The 25,723-nt window shown below is 39.1% G+C and overlaps 3 protein-coding genes across 5 annotated transcripts in view; 1 reads left to right on the top strand and 2 right to left on the bottom strand.

The window, feature by feature from the left end:
• Positions 1 to 15,222, top strand: part of LOC125889151 (nuclear factor 7, brain) — a 30,076-nt gene extending 14,854 nt beyond the window's left edge. For 2 of the 3 annotated variants that reach the window (XM_049576912.1, XM_049576903.1), the window contains one exon: positions 1,014 to 2,903. In XM_049576912.1, coding sequence (XP_049432869.1) covers positions 1,014 to 1,931 — 918 coding nt within the window. In that variant the 3' untranslated portion in view covers positions 1,932 to 2,903. Of the gene's footprint in view, positions 1 to 1,013; positions 2,904 to 9,711; positions 9,787 to 11,738; positions 11,918 to 12,136; positions 12,339 to 12,543; positions 12,647 to 14,133 lie in introns of those variants that run through there. The other variant, XM_049576922.1, reaches the window with a different exon arrangement.
• LOC125888015 (E3 ubiquitin-protein ligase TRIM39-like) lies at positions 7,189 to 8,340 on the bottom strand. The gene has a single exon (XM_049575185.1). The coding sequence runs from the start codon at positions 8,338 to 8,340 to the stop codon at positions 7,189 to 7,191; it is 1,152 nt and encodes a 383-aa protein (XP_049431142.1).
• Positions 15,223 to 15,940: 718 nt separating the features above from the next.
• On the bottom strand, positions 15,941 to 19,741 carry c1qb (complement component 1, q subcomponent, B chain). Its single transcript, XM_049576947.1, has 5 exons — positions 19,584 to 19,741; positions 18,622 to 18,781; positions 17,921 to 18,152; positions 17,386 to 17,503; positions 15,941 to 16,472 (listed from the first exon to the last, which is right to left on the bottom strand). The coding sequence occupies exons 1-5, from the start codon at positions 19,584 to 19,586 to the stop codon at positions 16,263 to 16,265; spliced, it is 723 nt and encodes a 240-aa protein (XP_049432904.1). The 5' UTR covers positions 19,587 to 19,741; the 3' UTR covers positions 15,941 to 16,262.
• Between the last annotated feature and the right edge of the window lie 5,982 nt (positions 19,742 to 25,723).

The following is a 25,723-nucleotide window of genomic DNA, read 5'->3' as shown; positions in this document are numbered from 1 at the left end:
TGTGTTGTATTATTTCAAATTCAAATCGCATACTTAACTGAAACAGGTTCACTGGAGCATATCCTATCAATTTGAACAGTGGCGCCCTGGCTGCTGACTGGCCCACTGAATCCTACCTCATCTACTTCATCCAATGAAAAATGGATCAGACAATGCTCCACCCAAATATCTGACTTATATCCCTGAGAGGACACACAAACGCTGAGAAGGAAATCACATCTTCACCTGAGAGAGAACACTTACAGGAAAGAATACTGGATCACTGTGAGACAGATGAGGAGATTCACCATCACCCTAAAACAATGGACTTGCTTACATGAAAAGAGGACACTTACTGGAAGAAACATCAGAATACCGAAAGGCTGATACTTGGATCTACTGCAAACAAACTATATTTCAACATCAGAGCCACAAGCTAAACTGAAAGTAAGTTTCTGGAAACTTTGCAGAGGAGGGAAAGGAGCCACAACTAACTAACTGCGCTTTATGTGTGCGGGTTTTTGTCTTCACTAAGAGAGAAAATGCCTCACAAATCAGAAAAAGATCTCTCCTGTTCTATTTGTCTTGACATCTTCAAAGAACCTGTCGTTCTGTCATGTAGCCACAGCTTCTGTAAAGCCTGCCTGCACAGATGGTGGTCAGACAGGCAAACACGTGAGTGTCCAATTTGTGAGCAAATTTATTTACAAAGGGAACCACCTGTTAATTCTTTGTTAAAGAACCTGTGTGAGGCATATTTACTGGAGAGAGACCTGAAAGGTTCAGCAGAATCTGAGACTGTCTGCAGTCTGCACTCTGAGAGACTTAAACTCTTCTGTCTGGAACATCAGCAGCCAGTGTGTGTCGTTTGTCTGCATTCGAAAACACACAACAACCACAGATTTAGACCCATTGATGAAGCTGCACAGGATCACAAAGAGGAGCTGCAGAAATCCCTCAAGCCCTTACAGGAGAAACTGAAGCTGTTTGAACAAGTTAAAGGAAACTGTGATCAAACAGCAGAACAAATTAAGGTCCAGGCCCGACACACAGTGAGGCTGATTAAGGAGCAGTTTAAGAAGCTTCACCAGTTTCTACAAGAGGAAGAGGAGGCCAGGATCTCTGCTCTGAGGGATGAAGAGGAGCAGAAGGGTCAGATGATGAAGGAGAAGATTGAGGCTCTGAGCAGAGAGATAGCAGCTCTTTCAGACACAATCAGAGCCACAGAGGAGGAGCTGAGAGCTGAAGACGTCTCATTCCTGCAGAACTACAAGGCTGCAGTGGAAAGAGTCCAGCAGCGCCCCCTGCTGGATGATCCACAGCTTCCCTCAGGAGCTCTGATAGACGAGGCCAAACACCTGGGCAACCTGACCTTCAACATCTGGAACAAGATGAAAAAGATGGTCTCCTACACTCCTGTGATTCTGGATCCAAACTCTGCTCCTCCAGAACTCATCCTGACTAAGGATCTGTCTAGTATGAGGCGTGAAGAGAGAGAGAAGCTTCTTGAAAACACACAGACTTTTGACCACTATTGCATCTGTGTGGGCACTGAGGGCTTTAACTCAGGGACTCAGAGCTGGAATCTTAAACTCAAGGACAGTACAAACTGGGTAGTGGGCGTGTTAGCAGAGTCTACCCAGACAGAGGAGGACAATGCACAGTCTGGATTATGGAGAATTGCATTCTGCAATGATGTATACACGGCATGCTCACCAAATGGTCCAAACACTGTTCTTTCAGTGAAGAAGCAACCGCAGTGGATCAGAGTTCATCTGGACTGGAACAAAGGAGAGCTGTCATTCTTTGATCCTGATACTGACACACACATACACACCTTCAGACACACTTTCACTGAAAAATTGTTTCCATATGTTACTAAATTGAATGAACATGGGAAGCAGAAACGACAGAGTTTGAAGATGAAAATGAAAATTTCACAGGGTACGTAACTACTCATCTCCTAAAATAAACAGCTTACTGTCAAGACATTTAAAAACACATATTTCTGCAATGTGTAAGATGGAATGATGAATGCAGTTAAACATAATTGGTTTCAGTTTGGAGGTCAGACAGCAAGACAGTAAAGAAAACAGTAGATTCAAAGAATATAAACAGAAATCTGAGGGAAAAAAAAGAGTACTGCAGAATCAGAAGGGTTAGCATACCATATACAAAAACATCTGATATACTAAACTGTAAAGTATTTTTAGTGTGCAAATTACAGCAGAACAGAAGGTAACTGCAAAAGAGCACTCTATATACAGACTAATAAACATCCAAAGCAAAAAATTTTTTTGTCAGGTCAACATCAGGATGTAAAGACTATATTTTTCTTTCTTTCATCAACCTTCTTATATTAAAGAAACTGTAAAGCTCCCACCTCACGACCCAGACGTCCTTTATGGTTAGTTCAGTAAACTGCAAAGTGTTTAAATGCCAAGTCATTGTGATCCCTTTGTTCATTTCCTGAATAGAAGTTTTTCTGGACTACAGACACAGAAGGAGAATCTCCAGTTTCTCAGTTATTTTGAAGGAAATGCTCTGCTTTATTGCAACTTCATAACTTGGTTTAGATTGAGAAGAGAGCTGTAAAGATTAACCCTTTATTGTAAAAGAAATGCCCATCCCAATTTTCCTTGTCCAATTATTTGTTTTATCCAACCAACAAGACCAGACAAAAATCTGAAGATATTAGATTTACCAAGACATAACAAAAGCAGTAAATCCTCACATTTAGAAGATGAACTCAGAAAACTGTTGGCATTTTTGCTTGATACATGTCTTAGTTTATCATCAAACCTATTAATTCATTTTCTGTTAATCAACTAATCTATTAATGGACTGATATTTCTGCAATATATAGAGTTTAATAGAAGGTTTAAACATGCTTATTCATTACTAAAGAAGCAGTTTTAATATTTTCTGGGGGTTTTTTTTATTAATTGTTATCTGAGTGTTTTACATGTAAACTTCATGGTTAGTCATTGATCTGATGTTTCTTGTGGACAGACTAGTTTAGGTGTTACTGTATCTAATTTTATGTTCTATATTATGCATTTTATATTCATACAATCTTCACAATTTTGTTTAATAGGTCAGCTTGTGCTTGCACCAAAGTGCACGTAACTTTTCTGTCACAAAATAAATACATGTTTTATCCCCCTGTTTGCGTGATTGGTGACATGAACTACATTACCACACTACTCTATTATCCTTTGTCATGCATTCCTACCACAAGAGTTTAGCTATTAAAATTATCCAATTGGTTTATTAAATAATAATATTATGGCTTTAATTGTCTGACTCACAAATGGCTCTATAATTATATACCGTAGGAAATTTGAAGAAATAAGACACAATGATATTTACTGCCACAAACAAAAGTAATTCTAATTATTGGCTTTTCTTAAGGAATACTTACACGTAAGGTCTCATGTACAAGATTTCTTGTTGCTGATGGATAAAAAATGTTGCTGAAATCATATTATTTATTCAGTATTTTTTTTGCAAGGAGGGAGCAAATTGATATAAAGGGTTAGTGGTCTAACAAGTGTTTTGAGGGCTTTTATTGCGAAGGACCTTTTATTATGAAGACACAGAGGAACTGAATATACAAGGAGTGGATTGTGGCCATTTTCTTCATTAAATCCATCCCATAATAAGTCAGACAACATTTTTCCAGATAATAAATAGGACAAAAATGTATTTATGTTCTTAATGACTTCTTGATAAAATGTATTTTTAGACATGTTGAGAAGCCTCCACTTCTAGTTCACCTATACACAACTCATCCTCCACAAGAACTGTTAGTACTGTTACTGCTTCTCTGTATGTACTGTTGGTGATAAAGGAGCTGACATTTTCAGCAGCTGTTGCTTTCATTTTAAGTCACTTTGAATATAGAAATTATCTATGCTAATGAATAAAAGAGAACAATGTGCTCCAAATTACTGTCTGTAATTTCAGAAGCAAGTTCACCAATCCAACCTAACAGATAAAGCTAACTAATGACCAGAAGTGATCTTTTACTGAAGTAAGACTTGTGAGTTAAGTAAAAGTAAAGTTGTAGTAGCGTTAAAAGTATAAGCATCAAATTACAGGTTACTTAAAGTACCAAAAGTAGAAGTACTCGTCATGCAGAACAGCCCATTTTCAGAATCATACAAGAAATATGATATTACTGGACTGTGATTATACTGATACATTAATGTGTTCATTACTTTAATGTTGTGGATGGTAAAGGTGGAGCTTATGGCAGGGGTGTTCCATATCATCTTGTTCACGATAACGGTAAGCGGTATAATCTTATGATATGAATGATATCATATGAAAAATTCAAATTGCAACTCCCACAATATTTCAACTTGTTGACATACTGATATCATACTGTTATCCACTGCACCAACAAGCATGGCTGAAAGCATACATATATAACAGACTCTGCGGTGGTTCCAAAAAGAGGAGCAGCTTCAGTAGTGTTGAATAAACTGTGGCATTCTGAATGTTTTATGAACAGCCCCAGACTTCTCAGACTCTTTTAGTGACTTACTGCTCAGAGGGAACTCATTCAGCGGCTCCTCCGGCAGCAGCACAGCGTCTCTCCCTCTCCTGCATGCACACACGGAAGTCAGTGTCATTAAGTGATTTTGTCATAAACCTTTGGTAATGCAAACCTACATGACACTCAGCTTGACAAAAAACTACATGTATGTGAATGTGCAGTAGTTATCATAGTATAACAGCCTGTCACAGGCTAGAGGAGAAATGGCAGAGCATAAAGGTCCAGCTTTTATTTAGTTGCACTATTAATACAGAATCTGAATCTCACTCTGAGTTTCTGCTGTTGTTTACAAACTAAGGAAAACTGAGATCATTTTTGGTTAGTTGTTACTGAATATTTGAAGGCAAACTGTTAGGTTGATATGTAAAACTATATCACTTATTTTGTTGCAATTCTTTGTTCCTAAATTAATATATACTTTTCTTTACTAAATCATATATCGTCAAGTAGATCGTTATCACAAAAATACCCTGAAATATCGTGACATTCTTTTAGCGACATGTTATCCACCCCTAGCTTACTGTAATGGTGATTAATGTTAACGTTACATTATATACAGCTGGGTAGCTTGTAAATTTCCAATTCGGAGCAAAGACCACTAAAATGTTATCTTTATCCATGATCATTACTGACTTTTTGAATATGTTTTGTAATATTAATCTAAATCTGTAAAGTAACAACAGTTATTAAATAACGGTAGTGGAGGACAAAGTACAAGATTTGCCTCTGCATTGTAACGGTTAGTGAAGTAAAAGAATAAAATAGTAAAAAGTCGAAATACTCATGTAAAGTACAAAATACCTTAAAATTGTACTTAAGTACAGTAACGTTACTTCAGTTAAACGTACTGGTGTACTTAAGTTACTAACGTTACCACTGCTAATGATCCTAACGGTTTAAAGTACTGACTGGCAGCAGTAAGCAGATAACATTAATCAAAGTTAGTTGGTAGGTTATTATACACAAATAAGACGACATGCGAGGCATATCACATCTTCTTACCTGGTTCACAAAGCAGAGAAGTCATCATCTGTGTGTGTCTCCACCTCCCTAACAGAAAAATAAACATGGAGCTAATTAACGTGCTAACACCTGTTACAGTTTTAAGCTAACGTTGGCTAACTGGGAGACGTTAACTTTACTCGTCGTTTTCCCAAAAACAAAATCGGTATAAAACCGCGATTGGTGGCCTCAAACCTCAACAAAACCGACACAGAGCAAGAAGACATGACATAGAACAAAATTTTCACCGTTAAAATGAGTTAATATCGTGAATAATATAATTAAAAACCTTAATTGGACTCCATTCCGCTCATCTCTGCAACCTCAACAAACGTTATGACGCGCGCGCGCAAGAGGACGTCAACCGTCATCACGTTCGCACATGCGCACACAGAGTAGGAAATGTCGCTCAGGCGAACCCATAGACATATATAGGAGGCGAACCATGACCCATGAATCATGAACATTAAAAACTGACAAGCTGGCTGAAAAATATGTTTTCATCACCTCTGTGGCATTCAGTGCCCAACAGATTTATATCAATAAAGGTTTATCAAATAGTATTAATTGACATATTTATGGTCCAGCATTAATTGTATTCATCACTAATTTGACAACTTTGTTTTTGCAACATCTGTGATATGTGAATGAGATTACTGAGACATCTAGACTTCTGAAAAATAATTTGATGAAAATATTATAAAGCAGCCAGTTAAAGTACAATTCATTATCAAATGTAACACAACAGTTCAGCCTTTACATTTACTCAGTATCTTTTAGTGTAAAATGTTACAGTACTTCATATTTTTTAAGTAAATTGAGAATTTAGAAAATAATGTATACAGTAAAAATTTGATTCATACTTCAAATGGATACAGTTATGCTGAAAATTGAGCCTTAGTTTGTTCTTTTGGCTGGATTTATGTATTATAATTTCATCTGAATTTATCCACAAGGTGGTGCCATAATATCTGAAGCAGATACAGGTGGCAATGTTGGTGAAACATTTGATGATTATCTGAAGTAAATGTAATCAGTCTGGCAAACACTGGCAATGTGGCCTGTACTTATTAAGTTAACAACAACAATAAACATGTTATGTTAAACTGAATTAAAATTCCTGTCAGACGATGGTCATGTGACACCTTTATTTTATGTGCGGTATACTCAAAACCTTTATGTTACTGTATTGTACTCAACTAAACGTTTTGAGTGCAAGCTGTTTCCAAAAACAGTTTAAGTTGAGTGGGTGAATTCGGGTTTACCAAGCAGCATTCTTTGCAAATGTTTGTGAGCTGTTGTCCTATTGATAGTTCATAAGTTTAGGAAAGTAAGACTGGTTGAAAACTTTTACCCAAGCAAATTTAATTCAAACCTCAAACTGATCAAAGATACATAAGCTCATAATAATAACATGAACAAGATGTGGCATATAAAATGCATTGCCTGTCAGCTCTCAATCATTATCAGTGATTTAATAATAGATCCAATACATGATATGATATGAGTTTTAACATTTTAAACAATGAAAATGATCAGCACGGAATCCTGCTCAGAAAGCTGTGATGTTTGATCCAGGTCTTCACAAAAATTTAAGATGACTCTCTTATAATCATCAGAGTGCAAATCAAACATAATTCTAATTAAACAGTTTGTAATCTGAGTTTCATTGGCAGTATCCTCAGTGGAAGTGCATCTTCATTTCTGAAGTATGGAAACAGTTTCCCTGTAAAAGTGTGGGTGAAGGTGTGTATGTGTGCATTAGTATCAAGATCAAAGAATGACAGTTTGCCTTTGTCAAAGTCCAGATGAACTCTGATCCTCTGAAGCCTCTTCTGCACTGGGAGAGTAGTGGCCGGATGTGGTGAGGAGCGTGCTGTGTATTTACCATTATAGAACATTATTCTCCATAATCCAGACTGCGGTTGTTCTGTCCCCTCATTAGCTGCCACACCAACTCTCCAGCATGTACTGTCCCCAATCTCAACATCCCAGCTGTGAGTCCCTGAGTTAAAGCCCTCGGAGCCCAGGACAGAGAGAAGGTATTCAAATCTGTCTGGGTTGTCAGGAAGCTTCTGCCTCTCTCCATGTCTCACACTGGTCAGATCTTCAGTCAGGATGAGTTCTGGATGAGCAGTGTTTGGATCCAGAATCACAGGAGTGTAGGAGACCATGTCCTTCATCTTGTTCCAGATGTTGAAGGTCAGGTTGCCCAGGTGTTTGGCCTCATCTATCAGAGCTCCTGAGGGCAGCTGTGGATCATCCAGCAGGGGGCGCTGCTGGACTCTTTCCACTGCAGCCTTGTAGTTCTGCAGGAATGAGACGTCTTCAGCTCTCAGCACGTCCTCTGTGGCTCTGACCGTGTCTGAAAGAGCTGCTATCTCTCTGCTCAGAGCCTCAATCTTCTCTTTCATCATCTGACTCTTCTGCTCCTCTTCATCCCTCAGAGCAGAGATCCTGGCCTCCTCTTCCTCTTGTAGAAACTGGTGAAGTTTCTTAAACTGCTCCTTAATCTGCCTCTCTGTGTGTCGGGCCTGGGCCTTAATGTGCTCTGCTGTTTGATCACAGTTTCCTTTAACTAGTTCAAACAGCTTCAGTTTCTCCTGTAAGGTCTTCAGGGATTTCTGCAGCTCCTCTTTGTGATCCTGTGCAGCTTCATCGATGGGTCTGAATCTGTGGTTGTTGTGTGTTGTTGAATGTTGACAGATGACACACACTGGCTGCTGATGGTCCAGACAGAAGAGTTTAAGTCTCTCAGAGTGCAGACTGCAGAGAGTCGCAGACCTTTCTGCCATTTTTTTCTGCAGGTAATGCTGGACACTCCAGTTAAAAAGCAAAGTCCAATATGCTCTCTCTTTTGGATCAGATTTTTCTATGTTTCCATCCACTCTTCCATCACTCGAGTTTTACAAGTTTTGTCTCCTGTCGCTATCCTTCTGACAGTTGTGCTGTGGTGTGTCCTGTGGTACTTGCCTTATATCCATGCAACACATATAACCTGTATTTCTTATATGAGTCTCAGGTGACTTAGAAAAGGGGTGGAACTTTGCATGCCCTCACTGAAATATTCAGTCGCAAGCATGAGTTGTTTGACAAGATAAACAACATACTGATCATTGTCTATTATTAGAAACTTAATTAGTGGTTGAGCTATCAAGACTTAAGAGTCTACAGCCACACAAGCTGTTCTGTGAGGCTGTGCTTTGAGCTAAATACTGATGTCAAAGCTAACATGCGCACAATGGCAGTGTTAAAATAGGTATGTTTTGAAAGTGAATAAGTATATGCACATCACATGACGTGAAGGAGCAGTGACTCTACTATGAGCTTCAGGTGGTTGAGGTGGTTCAATTTACACTTGTTACATGCATATAGTCTTTTTCAAAATAAACTTACAACATACAAAAAAACCACCTAATTTTTATATTTATATTCTTAAGTTAGACAACTAAAGTACTTGGTTAATTTAAGAAAAAAACACCATGACATGGCTTGTTACTACTATCATCATGTAACATCACGTGACATACATCACTACTGTAGCATGGTACACATACCAGCACACTACGCTGCTATAAAAATTCCTTGGTTTAACAAAGAAAATGAACAGCAGGCTCTTGGGTGAAAATTTGTTTGACCCACTCACCACCCCTCCCTCCCGCCCTATATGGGCATTCTTGCTCTTTATACCATGGTAGTTGCTGGCAGCATTACAGACTGTCCTTTGCTGTTGCATTTCATAATGCCACAAAAGGTGCCTTTGTGTGTCAGTGTCTGACGTGGACGTCCACTGACGAAGGGGCAGTATTTGATGACTACAGCTGTCGATGCTGCATCAACAACTGCCGCCATGCGGTGCGTATCATATCACTGTGATAGTGCCTCTGTGTGTCACCATCTGATGTTGAGATCACTAAGAAAACGGTGGCATCTGATAAGTTTAAATCCTGGTTTCTCGTAACACTACTATGCTGATGATACCCACCTCTATGTGATAATATTGCAGAATTACACTTTGTAGCCACAGGGGTCGCTGTTAAGCAAAGGTTCAAGGCTTTAAGCACTGGCCGAGGATTGGATTTAGGTTAGTGTCACAGGTTTCTGGTGTGTGTGTGTGTGTGTGTGTGTGTGTGTGTGCATGTGTCTCATGTTTCCTTGTTTTACAGAGTGTTATCTGATCCACATCTCATCTCCACACTGAGAGGCTGATCCTGCACAGCTCAGCATCAGTCACAACAAAGGTAAATGAAGATATTTAACAATTATCTAATCTCATAATTTCATAATAAGATTTCAGCAATGTATAATCTCTACTATATGAATAGATACTGCTTGGTGTGTGCTATATCATGTTTCCAATGCCTTTGATTTTGTACTTCTTTGTTCTTTTGGTTGTGAAAAACATCAGTTTGTATCGTATTGTGCTTTTTACAGTGGTGTTGTGATGTACAGCAGATACTTTTGAAAACATTTTACCCTGATGGGTTTCTTCTCTTTTGTTTTTACAACTTAAAAAAAAAATGACAGCTGACATTTTACTATTTATACCCTAATCATACCGAATTAAGACTCAAAGGTTCCTCTTGAGTACTTTCCAGATATTTTGAACTAGAGACAAAATGATAATATGAAGAGTGAAACTCATCCAGTGTATGACAGGAATCTCAACATGAACATTTGACAGATTTATCTGACCAAAATTTTGGATTTTTCATCAGGTAGAGATTTATTGGCATGAAGAAATGCATGTTTTGGGCATTGGTTGTTGGTTGCACCAAGATCTTCTTTGACCCCAGATTTGTTTGTAATAAACCTACATATTTAAGTAAGAACAACTGAGGCCCATCAAGTTATTCTTTCATTAATCTGAGTGAAGACTGACACCTGAAATGCAAGTTTTCCACATCAGTTCATAAATAAGTCAACAGAATTTAATGACAAAAAATGTAATTTTTCGTCATTTCCAAATTGACCCACATGAGTGTTTTTGATTCGACACCCCTACCGACCTGAGTTATTGCAGATTCATGTGACTGTTTTCTGATCTGCCACTTGTATGGTTCGACATTTGGTTAATTTAAGGCAAAAAAACTATTTGGTTATGTGGTATTGTTTTAAGAGATCGACACTGACTGTTGGTAGGGGACTGGACGCAAACAGGATTGACCCTTGTCAAAGTCAGATGAGCCTGTTCTCATTCCCAGGTTGTTAAATACCAAGGCTTTCTGGCCCTTGGTGTGTGATATTGACGCCAAGGGCACCCTTTAGCTTGTTTATGGCACACACCAGGCTTTCAACTAACTACATTATTAACCCATCTGTGGCAATACTTGACACTGAAAGCTACTGACGTAGTATAGAGAGCAACAACGGTCACATAGAGAAGGATGGAAGGGAAGTGGATGGATCAAAGAAAAAAAAGAACAGGCTTCTACCCAGAAGACCGCAGTTCATATCACATTTGAAACCAAAAAGTCAATGCTTTACTGTAATGCTACTTCATTACATTCCTGCATTCTGTTGTTTTAACATAGTCTTATGTAACGTACCTATAGTTGTCGCGTGCTGATGTCACTCATGACAAGGTGTAAAACAGAGTGGTTGCAACTTCTAAACCATTGTTGCAGCTGGCAACAAAACATGGCAACCATAGTTACAGAAATCATCCAAAATTGACTCTGGTTTTTTAAGTTCATTTAAAATGCAAATGTGTAACAGAATTTGAAGCTCTGTGATTGGATGTTTCTAACCAAGGTGCACCTTGGGAGCTGTAGTTCTTGTCTTTCCTTCAGTTTGTGTGTTCATCTTTTGTCCTGATGATTCAGCTGGGAGAGTGTTATGTCCATCCAATGCTTGAAGAGCTGCAACTGTCAATCACCTTAAAGTGCAAATGAGAAAATCAAACAGAGGAACCTGGTTGAACCTGGTTTTAGAGGCTTTTAAGCGCTATATCGTAGGCAACTGGACTTGCTTGAGTTTCTTTAAGAGATTCAAGCAAGTCCAGTTGCTTACATGCTTTGCATTAATGTTTCCTTGTTAGAGGAACAATGTCCATCAATCATAACAGCTGTAACTTTGCCTCTGTAGATCGCTCACATATAAATCCCTTTAATTTTAGCCTCATAAAGATGGAAATCAATGTTAAACTATGTCAAAATGTTAAACTGAGTTGCTAAATGAAGTTTTCTGGCAGGAGATGCGTTGCCTGCTAACAACCCAGAGCCAGAACTTCTACCGAGAGCAGATTCAGAAGGAGATGTTGACCCGTTTAGCCTGGAAGAGCCACTATGCTAAGCTCTACCCATCCCGCTACAATCCCCGAAACAACAGCACAGAGCCAACACAGCTGCCACAGCTGGCTGCTGACCCCCGGTGAGCTGCTTTATTCACATTAAATTTGCAGTTGGAAGAGTTTTCATGTAAAACTGCAGCTCAGCCTGAATCCAGTGTGTCCCAGCTCTGTTGTGTCAAAGTTTGTTTGTCCAAATTAAATTCTGTCTTAAGTTTGTCAAGTTAAATCTGACATTAGTAAGATGAGATAATACTGTATAATTAATGATACACATCTTGTGTTGATGTTCCACCTACCAGGGCTGTCCTGCCTCCTGTTACCAGGACAACTGAGAAGCGGAGCAACCTTCCTCCTTCTCGTTCTCATCCTCCTCCTCATCCTCCTCCTCCTCCTCCGCCTGTGGTCTCTTCGGAAGGGGAGGGCCAGCTCAGTGTGGCCCCCCTGATGAGGCCAGTCTCTCCTGAGACCAGACACACTCTCTATCAGGACTCCTCACATAACGTACGAATCACAGTGACACATGTTTTGTTTTAAATCTTCTGGTTACTGTTGTTTTGTTTGTTTGTTTGTTTTTTTGTTTGTTTGTTTTTTGTTTACAAGATAACAGTTGTTATTTACTTGCAGCTTGAAATTAAAACTTGTTTAGTCTGAATGTGAAATCTTTCACAACTCTGTAATATAATGCACAATACAAAATCTTCTGCAGGGGAAAGGGCGGAGTCTGTATCTGCAGAGGCGCCGCCACATCAGACCTGAGGAGAAGTTTGATTTTCCCGTGCTCTCCTCCTGGGAGTACGGATGGAGGCTGGGTAAGTTGGCGTTACTGTCTGCTTTGCTTCTATCTGTTGGACCTCAAACTGGCAGGAAAGAAAAGAGTATTAGAAGGGGAGTTACAGAAAAATGTTAGTGACCATGACTGTGATGATAATGTTATATGATAGACATTAAAGAATTTGGGCTACAGGTCAAAGTGCATTAATTAACGTAGGACTTTGCAGCTTGTGCATGCAACTCATAATAAATTACAGATAATAAGAGATTAAAAACAAAAATGAAATTACATATTTTTTGGAATTATTAAAAAAGTACAAGTACACACCAAAAAATTACTTTGTTACGTAAGCCAAATCTAATTTGTTACTTCCATCAACGGAAATTGGTTTCAAAGTGATCACAAACTTATTTAGAATTAACGAAGCTAATGTTTCTTTGATCAAATCCTGTCCTGGATTAAAGAAAGAGCTACAAAAGTCGAAAGCTAAACTGGTGACTCTGTGAGAATGAAGCTAAATGCTATTGCTAGCCTGGCAGCGTGCTCACAGTGACAATGTTAACATGTTGATGATTAGCAGGTATACTAATGATGACCATGTTAACGAAACCATCTTAGTTTAGCATTTTAACTGTGTGTACTTGTGCGTCAGCTCTATGCACAGCATACACTGTAGCGACAATTTCAAACACAAGTACACAAATCAGCTTCACAGCATTCACAGACAAAACACTTCTTCTCTTTCTCGTCTTTTGCCGGACACATTTTCCCCACAAATACAACATGCACAAGCCTATGACATTTTACATTGTATAAATTAGCCTAGCAGCTAGTGAGCTCCTCTCTACTCATATGAAGCCAGGGACAACAGCAACATTTAACACAGGTAACATTACAAAGTTCAGCTCCAATACAATGCGCAAGGTTCACTGAAAAAACAACAGTCTTATACTAAACAAATCGTCCAAACAACGTTATTGGCAGAATCATATGGCATTTTACATTGTATAAATTAGCCTAGCAACTAGCGGAGAGTTTCTCTACTCATATGAAGCCAGGATAAATCACACACAAGACTTAAAATGCTATTTTTGTGGAGACGTTATTGTCTACACAATTTATTGTTTCTTATCTGTTAGATTGAAGTAAATAAAGTCTTTGTTTCCACTGAGGGAAATGGTTTCAGCTTACAAAAATAGACAGGCGTCACTGTGAGGGGTAATTAAATTTCTGAGGAAGCGCACATCAAGCTATGGCAAAGGGTACGGTGTTGATTCGTCAAAGACATATAAATCCCACCATAGGATGCTAAATTTGCCAATTAGCACTAAATACATAATACAGCTGAGACAAATGGGGCTGTGTTTTGCAGGTATTTGGACAGAAATTATTTTCCAAATAAAAAATGACCTGATGGTGGCGCTAGAGGAAACGTTAGTCACAATTCATCGTTTAGTTCTAGATTAATCTGCAGTTTAAATACATCTATATGTTTTCTTTGAGTGTGTCTTCCTGTATCCACAGGTGATTACTCGCTGGATTACAGAACTCCATCCTGCGCGAAGTCGTCAGTGGTGAAGAATACGTTCTACGCCAGGAACGGTGTGTTTAGCAGCCCGTCGGCCATCGACACACTGGGCTGAAGTTCTGCCTTCAGACACCAGGGGTCGCTCTCTAATGACACTGTAGAACAGCAAACTTATATGGCTTTTATGTGACAGACACCATTCATGTTGGTTTTAAGACCAGCTCGTTTTCATTTCCAGAGTGTCGAATACCAACACCCAGGAAACCACAGATTGTGTCCTGTGTGAAACCAAGTCACCCATATTTCAACGTAACGTTACACAATTATGTACGTTATGTAATTTCTTTTCTAAACCTAGCCACAACATTAACCTTGTATTACAATGTGTTTCAGCTGTGCGTCACATAGACCCGTTAAAAAGTTCCCTGTACATCACTGCGAGACCCCAAGGAGTGTGACAAAGCCTCGGTATTCGACCACCTGGGAATGAGACCCGATAGCAGGTTGTTTAGGACACACACAGATTTGGATTTAATAGCCAAACAAATTCCAAAATGTGCCCCAGCTCATGTCAGTTTGGGGTTTGGGGGTATTATTAACCATTTTTAGATCATGTGAAATGGCACCTTTGGGAGTGAATATACAATCTTAGCCACTGGTAATGCTTAAATAAAACTTCCATTAAAATTGCTGGTTGTTGTTTTTTTTTTCATTTTACCAGGCTTTCCAATATTTCTAAAGGTAATTATTGAGTGACTTGATTTAAAAACTCTAGTGTGAGATGTTAGTCATCAACAAGAAGAGCAATAAATGGTCGGATAGAACAAATCTGTAAGACCAACACACATTTACGATGAGGTTAAAGGGGTCTGTCCATCTATGTTCCTTTTGGTAACAATGATCCTTTACTTCCTGTAACACTGTCTGTTTACCATTCACACTGCTGTAAGGTTAAGTGTCTACCAACCTGATACTGTGTGTTGGATAATTAATGACCTCCTGGACAGGTATCACTCAGAAAGAGTCTGTTCATCTCTGTACACCTGATACGTCAGTGTTTTCAAACAGTGAGTCACTGGAGGAAATGTTACACACCACATCATTAAATATTTCTTATCAGTCATGGTAACTTCAGTAAGCTTCCACCGAGCAGTGCAGTTTTATTCCTGTTGTAAAAATATTTTAGTATATAAACTTATATAAATGTAAAAATAAGCTGATAATATATATTTTCCTTTTTTTCTGGGGACTATTTTTAATGGCAATTAATCCACATTTGGTGCTCAACCCTGGTCTCTCTCCTACCTTTTCAGTCACTGACACTTGGGCCCTTGGTGTCAGACATTGACGCACTGTAGTACTGTTTAGTGGTGGTATAACACGCACTGGGCAGCTGCATTTTTTGACACTCCAAGCAACTGTCATAGTACAAAGAGCAAGAAAGAGCAAGACGGGAGGAAAATGAGGTGGATGGGTCAAACAAATTCTGGACTTTCACCCTGGATTCTGCTGATGTTTTCTTGTGTGAACCCAAAAGGTTGAGGTCTATTGAAGGTAGACATGACAGAGGAATGTTAAAGGAAGCATATTTCTCAATTGCAGATAATTAAAACCACTTAACTGACCCAGACAACATCACTAATGTTGATTTACTTGTTTATTGAGAGTGTTACACTGTATGAAAGATATGTTGCTTAAGAGGAAACAAAAGCAGGTTTCAGTCTTGTGTTTTCATTTTGTTTTTGAAAGCGGGGTGACAATGTGTTTATGGATTACAGATTGTGCCTTTTAAATGTTGTAAAAAAAAAAAAAAATGGATTAATGTGGTGAATTGTTCACTGTGATGAATGTGTTGTACTGAGAAAAAAGAAAAGAAAACATTATTGGAAAGATAGCTAAAATGAAAGTTTGGAAAATCAGTTTTGTAAAGTACACACTATTTGTAGTTAAAGCAAAACACTGGAATGGTCTTTTAAGGCAGCAGGGCCACTGTTGAGCCAAACCTTTTTTCACTGTGCTGATCTTCTCACTATTAATGAAAAAACATATATCATTCAATTGCTGTTAATGTCCCCCCAAACTGTGATGTACTTAAAGTGATTTTATGGCTCAGATGTCGGGGGCTCTAGGCGGTTGGAAAGATCAGGAAGCCGGTAAAAGTGTGGCTGGTGCTGCTCTGGCTCGTCACAATGGTGTTGTACTTGGTTGCCTGCAGAGAGACCGTGTCTCCGGCCTCCAGCTGCAGGACTGCCGAGCCAGAGGTGACCAGGAAACCCTCAGATGAGTCACACAGTGCCAAGGTACTTTCAGTGCCCTTCACCAGCTTCAGACACACCTAGATGTGATCACACAAACACACAGAGGCGGACAAAGTTCTCAGATCTGTTACTTGAATAAAAGTAGCCACAGTGTAAAAAAAGACTAAATGCTAAATAAAAGTCCTGCATTAAAATTTCACTTAAATCAAAACATACTTTATAATACTTTATATACTTTACTAATATACTTTATAAAATCTAAGGTTTCAACCTATCCACTACATAATTACATGCAAATGTAACGTATCTGTGGTTTGCAGAAACGTACAATGCCAACATTATTTCTGCCAATTGGGTGGAGGTGCTCCATTCTACCACTTTAAATACAGTGAGGAGCACAAATAAGAGTTCAGTGTCACACCTCATCTTAAAATGAGAAACTGCTATCCACTAAAAGTTGAAGGGTGAAGTGTATTTTGTGTGTTTAAAGGTACATTTTTCAGGATGTGTTGTATAATCATCCTAATTCTAAACAGAAACATCAACATCTGATGAGTCTGCAAAACCCTAGTTTTTGTCCATTGCAAATGTAATTAAAATTCTGAAGATTGTGGTTAGGGTTCATCATAGTACGCATAGTTTAATGAAGTGGAGTATTTTTTATTCAAGAGTAAAATTCAGTGTGTTAATTGTATGGGTTACTTTTTAAAATCCTAATTTGAAAAGTCACTACTAGCCCCTGCTGTCAGATGAATGTATTGCAGTTAAAAGTATTATATTTGTTCCTGAAATGAAGTCAAGTAGAAGTATGAAGTGGCATAAAATGGAAATACTCAACAAGTAGGCCTACCTAACATTTGTACTAACTGTACTGTGGTAAATGTACTCAAAAATGAAGCAAAGATGAGACTGAAGGGAGGAAGACAGACAGGCTAAAGACACACACAGATATACGGGTCAGTTTTATGAGAACAAACTCTTCAGACTCACTCTGGTCTTTGCTGAAACGTGATAACTGAAGAAATAAATCCCTTTGGTGACACATGTGAACGTCCCGTTTGTTAGCGATTCTCCTCGAAACTGTTCACCCAGGTCACCCAAAATCTCTCTGTGGGAAGTTTTCACACAAACAGGTTCAGTTTTTATTATTTCAACTCTGAATTACCTCAGTACACCCATCAAATTTTATATATTTCAAACAAAAACTTCAGAAGCTGTGGAGCTGTTTGCTTCCAATGTTTTCAGGGGGACTGTTAATTGTATCTGATCACTCACTCATACAGTCCTGATGAAGCAGATTAGCTGAGTTTTTGATTATTAATCTCTTAAAAAAATCCCCCAAACTTAATGTTGAATGTTTCTTATTTAACCATTAACGTGTAATACTGTGAAGAAATACCCCAGAGGCTTTAAAGCTGACCTCAGGCTTCAAATAAAAACTAGTTTTATCATCACAGTCTGCCTCATCATCTTGTTTCAACAGGAAGTACATCACAATGAAAACCTGAACCTTCACAGCACTGACCCGTTGAAGTTCATGGGGGTGTCCATCTCTGGCGCCTGGGATAACATCCGTTTGTAGGAAAAGAAGGATTTCTGCTGGTTGGAGGGGTTGAAGGGTCTCCCCTTCTCCCCTTTCCGGCCTGGATGACCGGGAGGCCCCGGAAGACCCACGTCCCCCTTCAGCCCCGGCCGTCCTGGGGGACCAGACATACCAGGGAACCCCTTCTGGCCCCTGACAGGCTGACCTGCCTCACCTGCTCATACAGAGAAACACGTATCACATGGCGCAAGGCTGTTATTCAGAACTGACACTAAGAAGAAACATGGATGTTAAATTCTGGCTGTAATTTAAATGTCTATATGTAGCCTGCTAAAAAAACGAACTATAAAACTAGACACTTTAATAAGAGGGAATATTTAGACATTTTACATTTCAACAAGCCCTCTCACTGCAACTCTGTCCATCCACACTAAAACGCAACCCCCGGCCAAAACTCTCACCAAACTGAACCTTAATTTCAACTTAAAAAAGTGAGTTCAAATTAATTAAATTTGAATAATCTATTTAGAGTCAGCTCATGAGTTGCCGAAAAAGAACCAGTTCACTGAATAAGAGAAAACAAGTTTAACTAAAAATTTAAAATGTAACGTCAGATCTGATATTAATGTATGAGCAGAATGTCTAAACTGTGTCTGATGTCTTCATGTCCAGTGTGAGCTCACCAGGGTCTCCCTTCTCTCCCTTGGGACCGTCCATGCCGTTGGGCCCATGGGTGCCTGGTATTCCAGGGATCCCTGGGGTTCCCCCGCACTGTGTGACAACTGGAGTGATGTGAACCAAGAGCAGGAACACTGCAGTACTGCAGCTCAGCCACTGGGCGGCCTGAGTACACACAGATACACACACAAAAAAAACTTGTTCTGGTCATTAAGGACTTTAAACTGGAACCATAACCCTAAACATGGCCTTCACTAAACACCATGTCCTCATACTAAAATATAGTGTTTTGTTCTGTGGGGACCCTGCAGCTCTTTGTCCCAGTGGAAGGTTTTTCTGTTACTGACTCGATGGTCTTGAAGGTTCATTAACGTATCACTGTTTTTCCACTTTAAATAATCTAAGGGTTTGTTTCAGAGTTGCATAATTGCCTTGAGTTGGTTTGTGTTCTCACAGCAGCATCTCTGAAGGAAAGTGCTTACAAATTGCATCCCTAATACAAATACATTAAAACCACATAAAAGAGTTCAGTTCAGAAGTTATCTGACAGCAGCAAAACACAAATTGTTCTTATTCTCTGGAAATGTACAATGTTTTAGCCTCTTATACACAGATAATATAAATACACAGTATTTAGTGTGAAGATTAAGAAAGCATAATCTTAAATTGTAGACAAATCAGTAGCTCAAGAAACAAAATACATTTGTGCATTTAAATCTAAGACATTTTAAGCCTGTTAAGGACATACAGACAACAGCTTTAACTCCTCTGCAAATAATACATTACTATGTTTAAAGGTTAAACATGCTGACAATGATTTAGCTTCTACATGAAGAAACATTACATAAAAAGTGCTATGAAACCATTTACTCCTGAATCAAGAGTGCCTCTGTCTGAATAATGGTTTTCTCTCTCTGTAAATACTTCTTTGCCCGTTCTTTGGTGTTGTAAGACACAAAATTCTCACCATTTGCAGGTAAAGAAGTCCCTCGTCCTGTGGAGTGATACGCTGATGGAGAGCAGAGTTGAAGAGCTTCACAGCGACAGCGGCAACTGAATCAGGAAAATAAAAATACAGGAAGTGAAACACTTCAAGACAGCATGATTTTAGGGTGTAATACTGTCAGTGATGGAGTGAAACAGTGCATGTGGGGGAGAGTGGGATCTCTTGGGACATTTTTGAATTGACATGAAATAACGTTACGTTATTCACAGACAAATAACTTGATCTCTGAACAGACGCAGGTATCTGCTCACAGTTTATCAAGTTTTTTGGAGTCCAACTCAAATGTGAAAGCCACAGTGTTGTAAAATGTACAAGGAGTGCATTTTTTTTCCCACATTCTGCCTCCCTGGGACGGTTGGGACATCCTGTTCTCAGTAAAATTATTATACTTTCAGAAATTACTGAGGTATGGAATTTGGCTGGTCCCTCAGTCATCATTTTGGTGGCACCCTTCAGCTCAATGCGATCACTGTAGGCTACAGGTAGCTTATAGGTTTATGTCAACTTATGTCAGCTTATAGGTTTATGTCTGAGTTTGCATCATTAAAAAATAAATAAATAAAAACAACAGAATAAAATGAAATGAAATAAAATAAAGTAAAATAAAATAAAGGACTCTGTTATTTAAGAGGGGAAAGGGGTGATGCGAGAAAAAAAAAGATTAAGTGCTGAGCAGGGACTTATGTTTATTTTTTCGGCCTAGGGAGAGGCATAGGCCTACAAATTTAAATGGTTGTATGTTGCATGTATTTTTCTGCCCATTTTTAAAGGAAACATACGCACAAGAAGGCATTTTTTTCTGTAATGTCGCCCAAATTACACAGCCAGAAACGGTGAAAACAGAAATTATTGCAGGAGTTTTATATTTCAGATGGTCCTTGGACACATCATGATCAGCTGATGCTTCCTTCAGAAGAAAAACATAACCAAATCAGAGCTTAAAATAATGATATCTCATCAGAATCACTTTATTCTACATCTCATTTAATATCTGGTCAAAAATAAACCATTGGCACGAACTAACCAGCATGCACGACAGGAGAGAAAAGCCAAGGCTTTTTTCAACACCAGGATTTCTTAACATATAACTTTTAACTTTCAATGTCAAGTTGTAAAATCTAATAACTAATTTATGGTGGAGGGAGGGTCATGCATTTTCTGCTAGTCACTCAAGAAGGCTAAAGGAAAAATATTAGTAGCTTCATGGATGGTAAAAAAAGGCACACCCAGCCACCCACCTCCTCTGATAAATAAAGAACGGTCCCTAACATCAGCATTTTGAGAGTGAAACAAGTTTGAACTCTGCACATTCAAATGTAGGCGTATAAAGTTCATACGGTCAACATTCACTCAGTGACCTCAAAGTCACTCTTATTCAGTTAGAAAAAGTTCGTCTTGTTTTTGTCGACTGTTAATCCAGAGCGAGTTGTAACAACAAACAAGACTGTCCCAACTGTACCAGGGTTTTGTTTTGTTTTTTGTACGTGGCATAATTAAAACTGTATGGTATAAGAAAAATAACAAAAGAGACACAAAAAATGGGCGGCACAGTGGTGTGGTGGTTAGCACTCTCGCCTCACAGCAAGAGGGTTGCCGGTTCGATCCCGGGCATGGGAGCCCTTCTGCGCGGAGTTTGCATGTTCTCCCCGTGTCAGCGTGGGTTCTCTCCGGGCACTCCGGCTTCCTCCCACAGTCTAAAGACATGCAGATTGGGGACTAGGTTAACTGATAACTCTAAATTGTCCGTGTTTGTCTCTATGTGTCAGCTCTGCGATAGTCTGGCGACCTGTCCAGGGTGTACCCTGCCTCTCGCCCGATGTCAGCTGGGATAGGCTCCAGCCCCCCCGCGACCCCCAAGAGGATGAAGCGGTTAGAAGATGAATGAATGAGACACAAAAAATGTACTTAGACCCTGCAGATTTTCAAAAGTGTGAATAAAATGTGGGGAATAGTGAGGACGTCTCCACTTTGACGTTTCAGGCAACACAATTACCTGTCAGCTGGAGTTTGTAGTTACTTTGTGGATTACGATTTTACAAACAAGAAATATGTTATAAAATATACATTAAACTACATAAAAAGTATGAAAGCTTAAATTTACTCCATTTGCTGCAACAGTAAAATAATGATCACACATTGATGCATCTGCAGTAATAACAAACTGACAATGTGATGACAGTTTCTCGTCTGTTTCATCTTTGTGAGTTCAATGCCCTTTTCTGTAAATCTGTGATTGTTTTTGTTGCATTTATCTGACAAAGCAGATCAGAGGAAGTGAAACACTTTCCCAAGAAGTCAGGAAGAACTCCACCTGAAGAAGAACTGATGATGAAGCATTGTTGAATTTATCTGATTACAAAAAAATATTTTCTCCAAATTAACATTTTGATCTGTTTTTTTACTGTGAACTTCCTCAAACACAAACTGGTTTCCTGGCAGTGTGGTGTCAAGGCTCCTAACCTCAGCCTGGATGTCAGTATCTGTTCCACAAAATATTTAATTTCCTCAACAGAATCTATCAACAAATAGCTGATGTATATTTTTAATAATTGCATTCTATGAAATGTGCAATTTTGTCTTTCTCAGATCCTCTTTCCATTTCTTGCATTTTGTCGTTCTCTTTCCTCTTTCTGCAAATTTGGATTCTACATCCTAAAACTTTTCTTGACCCTGACCTTCTTCTAGGAACATAAAATCCCATTACATATGAATTCAAATTCGGAATTTGAGCACCTCGCCCGGTATGAGGTATAGGGATACATATTGTGTTTTGAAGTGAATTCCAGTGTTCATCTACATCAGTTATTTGCAGATATAATCCTTAAATTTGCATCCCATTTTGGATGCAATTTATGCTCCATGTTTTGCAGCAATAGCCGTTTAATGCATTTACATCTTGTACTTACTTCTTGATTTACACTACTTGTCACTTTTTGTGGTGGAGTCCACCATTCCCATGCTAAATTAAAATCGCCTTCACATGCAAGAGGGATTCTCTGGAAACAAGCATGTAATCCATTTTGACAGCCTTACTGTTTACCATCAAACAAAGCTATAGGTATCATTCAAAATCTGACAAGGAATAGGTGGAAATGGGCTGGTTACCTCTACTGCAGGACTAAAGAAGGAAAGTGGAAACAGGTGAGTCAGGTGACTGGGACAGGTGTGGAGGTCTGAGGGTATCTAGTAGGCAGAGTGGACACAAATAAACATTGAACTATAGACACTGAGACACAGCTGTCTTCAGTTAACGCATGGAGATGCAAAATAGCTCTCTGTGTATCATGATACAGTACTATAGGAATTAAAATGATGACAAGAAAGGAGAAATTACATTACATTCATTCATTTTTCCGTAACCTGGGTGGCTGGAGCCTATCCCAGCTGACGTTGGGCGAGAGGCAGGGTACACCCTGGACAGGTCACCAGACTATCACACATTCATTACAAATATAAATATTATGGTTGGTTTTTCAGCTATTTATTTGTGTTTATTGTATTTCCCAGTTGAAATTGATGAGCTAACTGAGAGACAAAGATAAGATCATTGCATCACATTGAACTGGAGCTGATGTAAAGTAGGCCTATTCTAATGTAATTTACACAGAGTTTCAATGAAGATGAGAAAGCTGGAAAAAAACAATGCTGTGATCCATGTTTTTTGGGGAAGGCATTAGCTCAGTCCACAGGGACCTGGCTTGGGAACCAGAGGGTCTCCAGCTCAGGTTCACATCCAGACTAAATACAGAGTTTGGACCAGTAGCTGGAGAGGTGCCAGTTCGCCTCCTGGGCACTTCCAAGGTGCCATGAGCAAGGTACCAGACCCCCCAACTGCTCAGGGTGCCTGTCCATGAGCAGCCCCCTCACGCTGACATCTCTCCATTTAATGCATGTGTAGGTCCTGTTTGTGCATGTGTGTGTATTCTGGGCCTGTGTGTGTATGACAAGAGTGAAAAAACATTGAGTCTTCCCTCAGGGATTCATAAAGTATATCTTCTTCTTCTTCTTCTGTTAAGGGTGATGAAGTGTCTTAATTCTGTAAATACTGTAAATTAAGGGTGTTTGGGGGCTTTTAAATGTCACAAACAGTTACTATTTCCTTTTAAATATGAAGTAAAAAAAAGGATTCTATGGAGCTAAACTGGCAGCACAACATGAAGGAGCAACACAAGGAGTTTAAAGGATTTTCTCACTTACCTGATATCAGACAGAATAAAGGCAAATATGTTACACTCTGTTTCCATCTTCAGTCTGACACTGCAACACAGCCTCACAGAATTACATGAAATGGACACTTGTTTTTAGAGAACAGGAAAATACTTGGTTAAGTTTAAGAATGTGGGTTTGGTTAAAATAACCATGAACAGGATGTAAGTGACGTAAACTTCTTTATTTTGTGTAGTTATGTATAGTCTTTACAGCAGGGAGACTCAACTTGCTCTGCCTTGGGGGCACTTTTGCAAAATGTCAGGAAGCAAGGGGCAATTATATTATGTATATATAATAAATAAGTTGCCTATTTTCAACCTTTTAATGCTGGATGTTCACACTCATCCTTGCTAAGAGGGAGGCAAATCCACACGCAGTGGCCCCACATGTCAGGTGTCTGCCAGGGCTTTTCTAGGGTCTAAGGTCCTCATTAGGGGGTCCTCTGTCAAGGGTCTGGAGAGTCCTCATCTGGCACTTTTTTTTAAATATATTCTACTTTGATGCTTTTGGTGCTATATATTTTCAGAAGACAAAAAAATCCCAGTGTAAATGAAGTTCATGTGAATTAGAAAATGGTCAACTGGCCACCTGGCACCCTACTGTGGGCCAGACTTTGTCGACGGGCCCTAAGTTGAGTATCACTGCTGTAAAGTCACATAACTAGATCAACTTTTGGTTTCATACAGGACATATGGGACACTGGTAGAAAAGTCCATGTCTTGTTTGAGTGTAAACGAAGATCTTTTTGAAAACGGAGACGGTGAAATGTCCATTTATGAAAATAGCCGGCAACGTGTAAACGGCCTCCAAGTTGGCACATCAATCCTGCAGGGACTGGGAGCAGGTACTGAATATTGGTAGTGGAGAGGAGTGGCTTGATTGGTAGATCAGTGTGCTGATTACGGATGAAGAACTGGTGTGCTGATTGCAAATAGAGAGCTGGTGTGCTTAGAGCAGGAGAATGAGAGGGTGTGAGGAAGGGAAGGACAAGCATGTGCAGACAAAACCAAAACACACCAAGCACCCTTCACTCACACAAATGTAAAACATAAATAAAAGCTTAAAGACTCCCACACTGTTGTCACAGGCAGAGTCATGGAGGAGGGGGTATGACAATGTGGGACTCAGTTTTACCTAAACAATTACTAGAAAGCCAGGGTTTTAAGAGCAAAGTAAAAAAAAAACTACGATGTCCGGTGAGAAAACATGCTGTCTATGTATCAATTTAAAACAGTGTAAATATCAGAATTTTTCTTGTCTATAGTGCTTGCCATTGTTGTCATTACTCCTCATTGGTTCAGACGCACTGCTTGACAATGCTTGACACCAACATGAATCTCGCCCGTGGTGCTGATTGGATCAAATGTTTTATGACCAAGTAACCACTGTTTCATGTCATGATGCCAAACAGATCAGTCAACTCTGTGGAGTCTGCATTCAAAGGTCTGGACCCAAGCAAGAGTTTCATTTTCTCACTGCTACTTTAATGCAGTACTGTTATAGCCATATTTGTAGAAAGCAGCTGGTGGCTATAATAATAATTCATGTTCTTTATAGAGAGATAGAAGAGATTTTGTGATGGCCGCAGACTTCTGCAAGACATCTTTTTGTTTCAATGAAGACAGAAACAAGAGTGACATTTTCTGTTCATTTAATCCTTAAATCCTTGACAACATTTCATAGTAAATCACAGACCCCAACCACAGATAATCAGTTCACTAAAGCAGGGGTGTGTGTGAGATGATGTCGCTGTTGAGGTGCCCGTATACATGTAACATAGCCACACATGGTAATGATGTCCCAACTCACACTCTTTAAACTCATTAGTCTGTTAACTACACAGGTTAATTTCATTTACAGTCAACCATACCATAACAATTAACATCACACAC

This window comes from Epinephelus fuscoguttatus, linkage group LG1 (assembly GCF_011397635.1).
Source record: "Epinephelus fuscoguttatus linkage group LG1, E.fuscoguttatus.final_Chr_v1".
NCBI lineage: Eukaryota > Metazoa > Chordata > Actinopteri > Perciformes > Serranidae > Epinephelus > Epinephelus fuscoguttatus.
The sequence above is the reverse complement of the archived record's forward strand: the minus strand, read 5'-3'. Positions and strand labels throughout refer to the sequence as shown.